Source organism: Myxocyprinus asiaticus, chromosome 7 (genome assembly GCF_019703515.2).
Source record: "Myxocyprinus asiaticus isolate MX2 ecotype Aquarium Trade chromosome 7, UBuf_Myxa_2, whole genome shotgun sequence".
In the NCBI taxonomy this organism is placed as follows: Eukaryota; Metazoa; Chordata; class Actinopteri; order Cypriniformes; family Catostomidae; genus Myxocyprinus; species Myxocyprinus asiaticus.
Window position 1 is genome coordinate 6,604,889 of NC_059350.1, and position 14,780 is coordinate 6,619,668.

At 36.0% G+C, this 14,780-nt stretch overlaps 1 protein-coding gene across 1 annotated transcript; it reads left to right on the plus strand.

Annotated features, from left to right (window-relative positions):
• Positions 1 to 1,126: 1,126 nt before the first annotated feature.
• Positions 1,127 to 7,511, plus strand: sgms2a (sphingomyelin synthase 2a). Its single transcript, XM_051703284.1, has 5 exons — positions 1,127 to 1,643; positions 1,899 to 2,016; positions 3,390 to 3,543; positions 3,646 to 3,812; positions 7,018 to 7,511. Exons 1-5 carry the CDS (start codon positions 1,207 to 1,209, stop codon positions 7,201 to 7,203), a joined length of 1,062 nt encoding a protein of 353 aa, XP_051559244.1. The 5' UTR covers positions 1,127 to 1,206; the 3' UTR covers positions 7,204 to 7,511.
• Positions 7,512 to 14,780: the final 7,269 nt, after the last annotated feature.

Consider the following 14,780-nt stretch of genomic DNA (forward strand, 5'->3'; position numbering starts at 1 on the left):
TAGAAATCATGCAGAATCTTTCTTCTTCAGTTTATGTAATAAATGGTGTTTTATTAACAAAGTTCGGGATGAGCAAGTTCATTTAATCTGACCAATCACACAGCCAGAGTAAGAGTATATAAGCAGCTGCTTACCTCTACGTAGCATTGAGAGTTTCCGGCATCACACCACCTCCCCATCTCCTCCTATCTATTCCATCAATACTAATCCAGTCCGGGGGGCATTCGAGCTCAGGTCAAGTTTGGAGCCTCAAGCCCTATGCCAGGGACAGCAAGCCACATATGTATATGCTCTCCTCACTGCAGGATTACATTAACTTGCGAATGTAATCTAAAATGTTCTATTTATTTCCAGGTTTCATTTTCTTTCTTTTTTTTATCCCAGGTTTTAAAAAAGGACCCCACTGTACGTGATTGTCTTTGTACTCTGACCAAAAGTTATTAGAAATGATTCTTCTTGTAGCATTACAGCGATTAAATACGGCATAGAAAACAATGTTCTGTCTGGAAAGATTTGTAACAAGAACTCATTTCCAATGCAATTACATTTCAACCTAAATCGATTTGGAAAATGATGCATTCTTTTTGAGTGATTTGTATGCTCCATCATTCTCATTATAGCTCTGTTTGTTGTTTGTAAATATTTCATGAGTCTGTAATGAAGGTTATTGAGATGCACTTTGGGTGTGAGAGAGCAGATATGTTCTCAGAACTGTTAAGAATGCATTTAGTTAAAAAGAAAAAGCTCTTGTTTCTGCACTGAGAAGAGTCAGTGATGGAAACTAGGATGCTTCTAAACTGCGTGGTTTTTCTCAAGATGGCAATTTGCAATTGTGTCAAATCTTTCATCTGCCTTATTGAATAACATAGAGCATAACAGAAGGTCAGAGGTTGACCTGCTGCAAATAAAGCTGAATGATTTCTAACCAAAACTTAAGACTTACATGAATTTGAAAAATGGTTCCTTTTAAACAGTGCATTAACTTTAAATAATGCGCACAGATGAAGTAACGCTATCGATCTTATATCTATAATGGTCTTTAACATACTTTCTTGTGTTCTCTTTTCAAAAGACTGTTCCACCCTTGTCATTTGAGAGCTGAAGATCGCTGGCCTTTTATTATCACCACAGAGGAGAGTAACCCACAGTGCCTTACTAGAGATTGTTGCCAGGAACGTGGTAATTAGTGGGTAGTTGTGGGCACTCATGGCGTCGCAGGACCACCAAGGAAACAAGGACCCCACAAAGACCTACAGAACCGATGGACCTCCGACCATTGCTATATCTTGCCCTGTCCACAGCAACACCGCTGAGGACACAAAGCGGAACGGACTGAGGAAAGGCCTTGTGAGACATCGGGACTACGTCAAAATCTCCGTGCCAGATGGGAAAGGCAACAGATTGCCATTAGAATGGTGGAAGACGTTCATTGCTTTGTTTTATGCCATTTTAAACCTGGTTCTGACCACGTTTGTGATCACAGTGGTCCATGAGAGAGTGCCTCCCAAGGAGAGCAGCCCACCCCTGCCGGATAAGTTCTTTGACTATGTAGACCGTGTAAAGTGGGCGTTCACAGTGACTGAGGTCAATGGAATGGTTCTGGTGTCCATCTGGTCCATTCAGTGGCTCTTTCACAGCTACAAGTAAGAGGCATCACTCAGTCTAGTGGTGATCCAATTCATTATATCAATGGCATTGTATTGGGCATAGTTCTATTAGAAGTAGTGCAGGATGCAGATAATGTAAATGCAATAGACTTTGTGAAAATGTATCTTACATTGAGAAAATGAATCTCACTTGTGGTCAATGTGGTGCATAAAAATTTATTCACAACCTAACGTAACCTAACATTTGAATGGTAATCAAAATTCATTTTTAATTTTTTCTGTTGTTTACAGGGCTATTGTGGGAAGACGATATTTCTTTCTGCTGGGCACATTGTACATGTACAGATGCATCACCATGTACATCACCACTCTACCTGTGCCTGGCATGCACATGGTCTGTGCCCCGAAGGTAAATGGCAATTTAAAAAGTATTTCAGTTGTTACTCTCTGCAATCTTCCCCTCAGGATCTGATACCTATTATAAGAGTAGAAAAGGCATGATTAAATCTGTAATGTTCTCTTGTTTCCTCTGGACTGAGAGAATATCTGGTGAATAATCTAAAAGGTTTAAAGGGTTAGTTCACCCAAAAATGAAAGTTCTCTCATCATTTACTCACCCTCATGCCAGATGTGTATGACTTATTTTTCTCCTGCTGAACACAAATTTTTAGAAGAATATCTCAGCACTGTTGGTCCTTTCAATGCAAGTGAATGCTGGCCAGAAATCTGAAGGTCCAAAAAGATAATAAAAGCAGCATAAAAAACCCCAGTGGTTAAATCCATTTCTTCAGAAGATATATGATAAGTGTGGGTGAGAAACAGATCAATATTTAAGTCCTTTATTCTATAAATCTCCACTTTCACTTTCACATTTAGAATGTGAAAGTGAAAGTGGAGATTTTAAGTAAAAAATGACTTAAATATTGATCTGTCTCTCACCCACATCTATCACATAGCTTCTGAAGATATGGATTTAACCACTGTAGTCTGGATTTCTTTTATGCTGCCTTTACTCTATGTGATTTTTGAAGCTTGAATGTTTTGGTCACCATTCACTTGCATTGTATGGACCTACAGACCTGATATATTCTTCTAAAAATCTTTATTTGTGTTCAGTAGAAGAAAAAAAAAGTCATACACATCTGGGATGGCATGAGAGTGAGTAAATGATGAGAGAATTTAAATTTTTGGGTGAACTATACATTTAATAAGTATCTACAATCCTTTTGCGGCAAAAACACAGCTCCTTTGTAAATTATGCTTATTATATACTGTGTCTTATTGACAAAAGTCTGCTGCAATTAAAGTTTTGCTATTACCACCCGTGGAAAACAGGCTGTAAAAGAAATATTGTTGAAAAGAGACTTTGTGTACATTTTCTAGCAATCATGGCAGCAGTAATGCTTCAAATGATGGAGAAGAGTGTAATAAATTTATCCATTTATCCTGATTGCATTTTACTTTCCACTTCTGGCATTTTAAAGAGCTGATTCAGGTGTCGGGATCGCAGTGGTGGACTGATGCTTTCCAATCCCATTAAAATATGCCAGATCATGGTGGTGTGCTGCATCATCCACCAAGCACTCAGAACCGGCTAGCAAAATGTTGAATTGCAACGAGCACTGATTTTTTGTTTGTGCTGATACCTGATATGCATAAGTCCTTTAGTGGATCAAGTGCTAAAACAATGCAGACATGCAAATAAATGATTCTATCAGCAGACGCAATTCCTTCATAGTAATTCCCCCTCTTACTGCATCTCTCTCCCACCCTCTCATTTAGCTGTATGGAGATTCCCAGGCAATGCTGCAGCGTGTCCTGCAGTTAATCTCTGGTGGTGGATTATCGATCACTGGCTCTCATCTGCTTTGTGGAGACTTCCTGTACAGTGGCCACACTGTCATGCTTACGCTTACATACCTCTTCATCAAGGAGTGTATGTCACTTTCTCAAAAGTTTGCTTTGTCCCAAAACCATGATTTGGACTGCTCTTTATAACTGATCACACTGTTTTGACACATTCATTCTTTTATCGCAGATTCTCCTCGCTCTTTCTGGTGGTATCACCTGCTGTGCTGGTTAATGGCTGCTGTGGGTATAGTGTGCATCTTGGTGGCCCATGAGCACTACAGTGTGGATGTGGTGGTGGCCTATTTTATCACCACCCGACTGTTCTACTGGTATCACACTATGGCCAATTTGCAGGTATACATAGCATTAATATCAATGAGTATAGATGGTTTAATCATTTTAGTCGACTTTATGTTGCCATGAATTCTGCCATTATTTGCCCACCCTCATGTTGTTAAACCATGATTTTGGAAAGTGCAGGTTGTCCGATATACTAAATCATATTATTTGTGATCAATACAACAAAATTGTGTTTATATTCTAAACTTGTTTTCTTTGCTCTCGATTAATGTAATTCTCTAAAATGTGCACTCTACTAGATTACATTATGTAGTGTAATGTGATCCAATGAAGTCTGTTCAACAACATGGGCAAGTGGATTTGGGCAGAGAATTTTATGTCCCAGCATGAGTTGCATGGGACTTGATAAGGAAAGTAAAAATTTTGAAATGAAGTGTTATTTTATTTATTTTTGAGCAAGATGAGAAAAGGGGGTGGCTTAATAGTGTTTAATGTTGTTATTTTGGGATTCAGATCCGAATCTGTTATGCTGGGTTACTACTGTGGTGAAGAGTGGAGCTTTTGCTTAGACTGAGGATGGCTACACAGAAAACATGCAGTATGTTGCTTTCTCAAGGAGCAATTACTTCCAAAGTCTATAAGTGAGCCAATCCACTTGACAGCCATCTTTGGAATGCTCTCTGGCAGCTATTTTTCTATGGAAACAAGCCGCATACAAGTGCAGCTCCTATTTAATTGAATAGGGAAAGACCAAAATCTCCAAAACGACTGTCAAATCAGAAGAAAAATCTGACAACACTAGTATCATAAATTGTGCATCTTTACAGCATATTACGCTAAAAAAATGCAATATTCCCGGCTTATATAGCTAATGTGCATGTACGTTCTTGAGTTGATTCACAGGTGATGTCTGTATCCTAAAGTTGATTGGCTCTTTTTTTTGTAAGGCGAGACTTCCTTTTCTACATCCGTTGACTGCTGGGCGATCCAGTTTATCCCATTCATTTTAATAGAAGTGGCCCGTCTCTGCTAAATAGTCTCTGTTACTACTTAGTATTTAGTATGTTAATGTATGCTATTGCTAGCTAAAAGTTCGCTAACTAGCATGACCGTACAACATGAATTATTAATGTGACACAAAAATATTATGTAAAACTGAGGAAATGAATCATGTTGAGGACACATATAAAATCACTTTGAGGCTACTTAATTGGGTCATTTAAAAATAACTATTCCATTATGTTGAAATTACGCAAATTAAAGAAAAGTTACACTGATGAGCCAAAATTCACAGGTGAAGCGAATAATGTTGATCATCTCCTAACAAGGTCACATGTCAAGGTCTGGGTAGATTAGATGATAAGCGAACAATCAGTTCTTGTAGTCAACATGTTGAATGTAGGAGAAATGGGCAGGAGTTTTGACAAGGGCCAAATTGTTATGGCCAGATGACTGGGTAAGAGCATCTCTGAAACAGCAAGGCTTGTGGGGTGCTCCCAGTCAGAAGTGGTGAGTGCCTACCGACAGTGGTCCGAGGAGGGACAAACCACAAACTGACAACAGTTTGTTGGGCACAAAAGGCTCAACGATGTGCAAGAGCAACGAAGGCTATCCCGCCTGGTCCAAACCGACAGAAGGTCTACTGTGGCACAAGTCAGAGAAAATTTCAATTATAGTAATGGGAGGAATGTGTCACAACACTCAGTGCATCACACCCTGCTGTGTATAGGGCTGCGTAGTCACAGAGAGGTCAGAGTGCACATGATGACACCTGTCCACCATTGAAAGCACGTACAATGGGCATGCGGGCATTGGAACTGGACTTTGGAGCAGTGAAAGAAGGTCGCCTGGTCTGATGAGTCCTGTTTTCTTTTACATCACGTGGACGGCCATGTACGTGTGTGCTGTTTACCTGGGGAAGTGATGGCACCAGGATACAATGTGGGAAGACGACAAGCCGGTGGGGGGAGTGTGATGCTCTATGCATGTCAATTTAACATGTGCCACCTACCTAAACATTGTTGCAGACCAGGTACACCCCTTCATGGCAATGGTATTCCCTGATGCAGTGGCCTCTTTCAGCAGGATAATACGCCCTACCACACTGCACACATTGTTTGGGAATGGTTTAAGGAACATGATGAAGAGTTCAAGGTGTTGCCCTGGCCTCAAAATTCCCCAGATCTCAATCCAATTGAGCATCTGTGGGATGTGCTGGACCAACAAGTCCGATCCATGGCGGATCCACCTCGCAACTGACGGGGCTTGAAGGATCTGCTGCTAATGTCTTGGTGCCAGGTACCACAGCACACAGATGTACATGATTACATCATGTAAATTCAAAGCTTTTTTTAGTGCATATAGATGGCCTCAAAGCTATCAAGATGAACCAAAAGCCACAAAATTCCAATTTTGATTTCATGGATGTAATTTACAGGATGTAATTTATGTAACTTAAGTACGTATTCTTAAATATAAGTTGCACTTCAACAAGTGTTTTTAACAGTGTAAGAACATTAATACTGAGGCTTGACCTCTCACTTAAAACACAATCATTTGACACCACAGAGACCCACATATTTAGGGTGTGTCATTAAACCTAGGGCACCAAAACAGCACCAAGCCTCTTACCGAAAGTGTTTACATGATTCAGAGAACACAATATCAAAATCCATTAGGCCAGCCATTAGAGAAACACTCCCTGATGGATTTAAAGTGCAGCATAGTCCATTTAAGCCAATCTTGCTCTTTTATACAGGAAAAAAAATCCTTTCAAACTGTCAAAACACATCACAGTTTCGGTTACTACTAAAGTTGCGGGTGTTATAAAATGCGTGGTGCTGGTGTTGATAAAAAGCTTCCCCTTTAAGAATAAATATGCGTGTACTTGAGTGGTTAAAGCCTTGGGCTGGTGATGCAAATGTCACAGGTTAGATCCCTTTCAGGTGATATATATGTACCACAATTGTGCCTTTGTTCTAAGGTTGCTCCAGGGATTTTGTCTGTGATGATAATGCTGATTATCATTAAATTTTCTAATCTAAATGGCTTCGGATCTTTCTATTATAAAAATAAATTGTACTATAGGATGATTTGTAATAGTTTTTAATAACCCAGACATTATTAGAGATGTGTCTGTTATTATTTTAGAAAACCAGAGGTAAGATTTTATCTGCATGACCAAAACTATTTTTCTATTAATTTTATCCTCTGAAAGTGTTCTTGAAACTACAGCTACATTCTTTCATGTTTTCAACAGACTTTAAAGTGTTCTCCGAACAACTACCTCACTCACACCTGGTGGAATCCTGTGTTTAACTTCTTTGAGAGGAACGTTCAGACCCAAGTGCCCTGTTCTTTCTCCTGGCCAATCACATGGCCGCCTGCCTGCCTGAAGAATCCCTGTAAGAAATACTCCATGGTGCAGAGTGACCGGGAAGAGTGATTATTAATGCAGCTCAATGTTTTGTATAGTATTTTGCTCATGGCTATCTAAATGTTTATCATACCAGAGATCGAAGGCTGTAATTGTTAGATGTTGAGAAATGTTAGATGTCGATTTGTGAAATGGACACATAACAATGAGCCAAAGTATTTGTAATAATCATTTTGCATTGCATCTTTTATAGTAATTTATTTACAGTCAATGTGGCCACTTACAGAAACACAAGGTTTTGCAGTAAGTGGCCAAGTGAAAGTGGTATGGTTATAAAATTGATTTCTATCTCTTTTTCTGTTTCTCTCACAAGATAAACCAACATTTTGAGCATGTCTTCTTCTAGTTGCCTCATTTTGTCTATTTAATTGTCCTTTAAGACATGTGTTTACCATTGCTAGTGTTGTTTAGAAATGTTTCATTAATTTAGTACAATACTATTTTATATTATCAATGCATGCATCTTTTTTCTTCTTCTTCTTCTTCTTCTAGGAACCTACATCAACTATTGTTTTAGTGTTTTTAGGTACATTTTGAGAAAGTCACAATAAATGGTTTATATTACTGACCGGTGTAGTTTTTAGTATATGATTATACAATTATCAAATGTTTGTCATTAAAATGCAACACCAACAAGATAAAATGCCACTAAATTCTAAACAGCCTATTATTAATTTATAAATACATGTCTTTTCAGTTCAAAAGATATATGTAGAGTATATTATGTAGGCCTGTTTTTTACCATATATATTGCATACAATTACAAATATAGCCTGTGTACATATGTTTATAGGCCTATCATAAATAAAAGTGATAATAACTGATATTTCGTCATGATGTTTCGAAATGAATTGCAAAAATGAATTTTTTGAAAGTCAGTTCTCATAAACATACATGTTGATATACTGTATATATATTTATATACTGGCAGCAAAAAGTTTGGAATATTGTACAGATTTTGCTCTTATGGAAAGAAATTGGTACATTTATTCACCAAAGTGGCATTCAACTGATCACAATGTATAGTCAGGACATTAATAATGTGGAAAATTACTATTACAATTTGAAAAAAAAAAAAAAAAAAAAATATATATATATATATATATATATATATATATATATATATATATATATTTAAACTACTTTAAAGAGTTCTCATCAAAAAATCCACCACGTGCAGCAATGACAGCTTTGCAGATCCTTGGCATTCTAGCTGTCAGTTTGTCCAGATACTCAGGTGACATTTCACCCCACACTTCCTGTAGCACTTGTCATAGATGTGTCTGTCTTATCGGGCACTTCTCACACACCTTACAGTCTAACTGATCCCACAAAAGCTCAATGGGGTTAAGATCCATAACACTCTTTTCCAATTATCTGTTGTCCAATGTCTGTGTTTCTTTGCCCACTCGAACCTTTTCTTTTTGTTTTTCTGTTTCAAAAGTGGCTTTTTCTTTGCAATTCTTCCCATAAGTCCTGCACCCCTGAGTCTTCTCTTTATTGTTGTACATGAAACTGGTGTTGAGCGGGTAGAATTCAATGAAGCTGTCAGCTGAGGACATGTGAGGCGTCTATTTCTCGAACTAGAGACTCTTATGTACTTATCCTCTTGTTTAGTTGTACATCTGGCCTTCCACATCTCTTTCTGTCCTTGTTAGAGCCAGTTGTCCTTTGTCTTTGAAGACTGTAGTGTACACCTTTGTATGAAATCTTCAGTTTTTTGGCAATTTCAAATATTGTATAGCTTTCATTCCTCAAAACAATGATTGACTGACGAGTTTCTACAGAAAGCTGTTTCTTTTTTTGCCATTTTTGACCTAATATTGTCCTTAAGACATGCCAGTCTATTGCATACTGTGGCAACTCAAAAACAAACACAAAGACAATGTTAAGCTTCATTTAACGAACCAAATAGCTTTCAGCAGTGTTTGATATAATGGCAAGTGATTTTCTAGTACCAAATGATCAATTTAGCATGATTAATCAAGGATAAGGTGTTGGAGTGTTGGCTGCTGCAAATGGGGCCTGTCTAGATTTGATCAAAAATTTTCAAATAGTGATGGTGCTGTTTTTTACATCAATAATGTCCTGACTATACTTTGTGATCAGTTGAATGCCACTTTGGTGAACTAAAGTACCAATTTTTCCTTCCAAAACAGCAGGCATAGGCAGGGGTGGGCAGAGTCCCCCCAAAACGTGAGTCTTGACCACCCAATCAAACGTTTAGCAAACACAACATTAAATACAATATTTAATTTTTTACGATTTTTGCATTGGTTAAAAGCAATTTGGGGGCGGGCTATGTGTTGCAAACATTGAGGGTGGGCTGTAGACCACCCCAACCAATCACAAATTATCACCAGAAATTTGTAGTATTTTTCTATTTTTGTCATTGGCCGAAAGCAACGACACACACTCAAGAAGCGGCTGCTGCAAACCAGAGAGTCAGAGACTTCACGCGAGCGAGAGTGGTAATACAAGATATTTTTGTGCAATGCATAGGCTTGTTAGTGCCCGTAAAGAAGCCTGTAGTGTCTCTAGCAGTGACTATGTGGCTTCTGTTAATGTACCACAGGCACCCCCTTCCTGCTCATGAAATATCTCCCTCCACCTCAGCTCCCCAAATTCATGCTGCGGTTGTTAGCTAAATACTGGACCTGAATTGTAAAGCACCGTACCTGCCAATATTAGCTGATGGTACCGTTCGCTGCAATGGCTGGATACAGTGTTTTGCAGGACGCGTGCTTCTGTTTCCCCTGTTGTACAGTACGTTCGGTGTCGCTGAGAGATGCTGTCTTCAAGACTTGATTTCAGTCATAACTCAATTTTGCGTTTTGCCTTTGAAGGGCAGCATAATTGATTATTACTGTACATTTCTATTTAACCAATTAATCAGAAAAGTCAAAGAGAAATAATCATCATCATTTAATATACAGTATAATTACTTCTTTAAGCAGTTCCCATCTTTGTTAAAATTTTAGGTTCTTAATCTTTTATGTTATTGATCTCCCCATCTATTATATTCCATCCACTCCATCCTTGTATTCTTCCTTGATATTATTTCTCTCCACTCCATCCTTGCATTCGTGTGGACTCTGATTTGTCCTTGTAATTTGCTTTAAGGCGGGAAGTCTATTGTTGTATTATATTTCTTAATAATGAAGGTAGTATACCAATAATAAAGTTGTCAGGACCCACTTCAATCTTATTATTATGTACAGTGTGAATCCGTTTATTTATTTCAATAGGTTATATTTTTAATATGGGCAATAAGTGTAAAATACAGGTGTAATGGGCCTTATGATCTTAACAATTACGCCATGTTACGGCAGTTACAGACATGAAATTTAGTTGTATGAGCATATATAATCTAACCCATAAAATTTACTTTTGTTTGTGTAACTTATTTTTTCAGATAATTTAATTTAATTTTAGTACACCCCAAAATTAAAATTCTCTCATCATTTACTCTCATCATTAGATGTATATGACTTTCTTTCTCTTGCTGAACACAAATGAAGATTTTTAGCTCTGTAGGTCCATACGATTCAAGTGAATGGTGACCAGAACTTTAAGCTCCAAAAATCACATAAATGTTGCATAAAAGTAATCCATACGACTCCAGTGGTTAAATGTAGGTCTTCAGAATAGATATAATAGGTGTGGGTGAGAAACAGATCAATATTTAAGTCTTTTTTACTCTAAATCTCCACTTTCACATTCTGAAAGTGGAGATTTATGGTAAAAAAAAAAAAAAAAAAAAAAAAAAGGATTGAAATATTGATCTGTTTCTCAACCAAAGTGAATGGATAGCTTCAGAAGACATAGATTTAACCACTGGAGTTGTATGGATTACTTATATTATCCACCGTTACGATTCGGCTATGATAGATGATCCTATGATAGGAGCGCAATGAATTACATAAACAATAGCATTATTGTGCTAACAGGTGTGTGTACATGTGCTGAAAGTTCATTAGAAATTTTGAGAGTTTGTTCATTTCTATTTAGCATCTTTTTTGTGAATGCTTCACGTGTTTTGAGATGGCATTATTACTGAGTATAAAAAGGAACGTTTTATTTTTTTTTTTCCTGAACTGTCTGTGAGTAGTGACGATGTTTTCAACTGTTTTCATGCTGTGATGCTAAATGGATAAATTCTACAGTGGAAGACCATAATTATTAGATGAGACATGTACAGTAGTGAGATGTTTTATCACTTTGAAATTAACTGTATTCTGATTTTCCTCTGCCCTGCATTTTTCCTGCCTGCAATTCACTTTCTTTTGAGTGTCGTTGCAGAATGTGCATGCCTTCCCTTAAGGGGAAAATGTTATTTGGAAAACAGTGTGGATATTAATTCAGTATCAATTACATTTATTTGTACAGCTAGTGCTTTTAATAATACATACTGTTTTATAGTTGCATTACAGAGAACATTGAACTTTAGTGTACAATGTTTATAATGTATGTCCAAATAAATATGTTTATTTGTATTGCATGTAGTTCTTTTGTACAGTTTATTGTGTGGCTGCTAATACATCATTATTTCCTACACAAGAACAATAAATTCAATCTATCAACAGGATCAGTTGTTTAACCCGTTAATCTTTTAATCTGTGTGCACGTCATGTTTAGAATACATTAGGTTTACTGTAGGCTACATCACAGGCCCATTTTTTCTATCCTGTGGCTACTTTTTTTTCACATTGTAACTGTTATTGGTTAACGTTCTTTACAGAACAGATGTCATATTAGATCAATGGCTAATGCACAACTGCTTTTTTTTTTTTTACATTTTAGAATAATAGTAAAGTCATCAAAACTATGGAATAACATAAATGGAACTATGGGAATTATGTTGTGACTAAACAAAATCCAAAATAAATCAAAACTGTGTTTTATTTTAGCATCTTCAAAGTAGTCACCCTTTGCCTAGAATTTGCAGACATGTACTCTTGACATTTTCTCAACCAACTTCTTGAGGTATCACCCTGGGATGCTTTTTAAACAGTATTGAAGGAGTTCCCATCTATGTTGGGCACTTATTGGCTGCTTTTCTTTATTATTTGGTCCAAGTCATCAATTTCAAAAACTTTTTATTTTTTTTTTTTAATAACATTTTAGTTTTATAATTAAATAAACTACTATGGTGGCACAATTATATTTTTGTCTACAAACCTAATTTCAAACATTTAAGCATACGCCTTCAAATCAAAAGATTTTTCAGATCATGAGAAACATTTCAGTCAAGTGTTTCAAAACTTTTGACAGGTAGTGTATATCCAAGAGCAACATACTGGATGTAATAATGAATATTGATTCTGTTTTGGGGATCATAGAAGAAAAATTCACAATATATATATATATATTTTTTTTATGCTTGCAAAAAACAGAGTAGAATAGAATAGATCAGAATGGCATTGTACAGAATAGATTAAAGTAGAGCTGAATAGAACATAGCAGAATAGAACAGAATAGAAAAGTCCCATTTGTGGGCCTGGTTATATACAGTATATCCAAGAGCATGCTGGATATAATTCACAATATTATATTTATCATAGAGCAAAAGTTTAATATGCATTTTATTACAAAATTATTCTTGTGAAGCTTCCAAAAACAGAGCAGAATCAAGTAGAATATAGAAGAATTGAACAGAATAGAATAGAATAGAATAGAATAGAATAGAATAGAATATTCACGTTTGGGCCTGGTTACAAACAGTATATCCAAAGGCAACATACTGGAAATAATACAGATTATTTATACTGGCAATTATAGAATAAAAGTTTGATACTAACTTTATTAAAACTTTAAGCTTCCAAAAGAACAGGGCAGAATAGAAAAGAATAGAGCAGAATAGAACAGTGCTGAACAGAATAGAATAGAATAGAATAGAATAGAATAGAATAGTCACATGTTTAGGCCTGGTTACAAACAGTATATCCAAGAGCAACATACTGGAAATAATACAGATTATTTATACCGGCGATCATAGAATAAAAGTTCAATATAAACTTTATTACAAAATTTTTCTCATTTAAGCTTCCAAAAGAACAGGGCAGAAAAGAATAGAATAGTACAGAACAAGATAGAATACAACAGTTCAGAACAAGATCAAATAGAATAGAGCAGAATAGAACAGTGCAGAACAAAATAGAATAGAATAGAATAGTCACATGTCTAGGCCTGGTTACAAACAGTATATCCAAGAGCAGCATTCTGTACTGGATATAATACAGAATATTAATTCCATATTGTCGGTCATAGAATAAAAGTTCAATATAAACTTTATTACAAAATTCTTCTCATTTAAGCTTCCAAAAGAATAGAACAATAGAATAGAATAGAATAGAATAGAATAGAACAGAATAGAATAGAACAGAACAGTGCGGAACTAAATAGAATAGAATTAGAAACAGTATATCCAAAGAACAACATACTGGATATAATACAGAATATTAATATCATATTGGTGATCATTGAATAAAAGTTCAATATAAACTTTATTAAAAAAAGCGTTCTCATTTAAGCTTCCAAAAGAACAGGGCAGAATGGAACAGAATAGCATAGAGCAGAATAGAACAGTGCAGAACAAAATAGAATAGAATAGAATTAGTGCTTTCAGTCGATTAAAATGTTTTAATTTTAAAAGTGCAGAAATTTGACACTATATATACTTTTATAATTAAATTATTTCCATTTTAGGAAGAAACAAAACAATATTTATCAATATAATGCTTTATTAACATTTTTAAACAAATCCTTCCACAATATTAAGATCTGCTTTGTTACAGCAATCATGAAGCTGCATTCATGCTTCACATCAGAGTGTCAACGCCTGCATCGCGCGCCGCTTTATACTCACCATGAAAAGTGCTTGCAAACAAACACACTTACAAAGGCTGAAAAATACTTGATTTCTATCACAAGTCCCATCTGGGCTTGTTTTATACACCAAATAGCACTAATTAACGCGTTAAACTTTTTGAATAAATCGCATGCGTTGACATGTTAATTCTGACAGCTCCAAATAGAATAGAATAGAATAGAATAGAATAGTCAAATGTCTAGGCCTGGTTAGAAACAGTATATCCAAGAACAACATACTGGATGTAATAAAGAAAATTGATTCTATATTGATGAATTATAAATTTTTTAAGATTCCAAAAACAGAGTTAAATAGAATAGAATAAAATAGAACAGAATAGAGCAGAATGGCACAATGCAGAACAGAATAGAATAAAGTAGAATTACATAAACATAGCAGAATAGAATAGTCTCATGCATGAGCCTGTTTGCATATTATTAAGAGCAACATACTGTATGTAATAAAGTATATGAATTCCTTACTGGGCATTATACAATATTATTTCAATATAAACTTTGTTAGAAAGGAAGCTGAGTAGAATAGAACAAAGAAGAACAGAGCAGAATATAACCATTCAGAATAGAATAGAAAAGAATAGAAAAGGATAGAATAAAATAGTCAAATGTCTGGGTCTGTTTTCATATATCGTCTCCAGCATGGGAGACGGCGTGCTAACAAGGAGGCTTAAGGCTACAGCCCCTAGTGTCAGATGCTA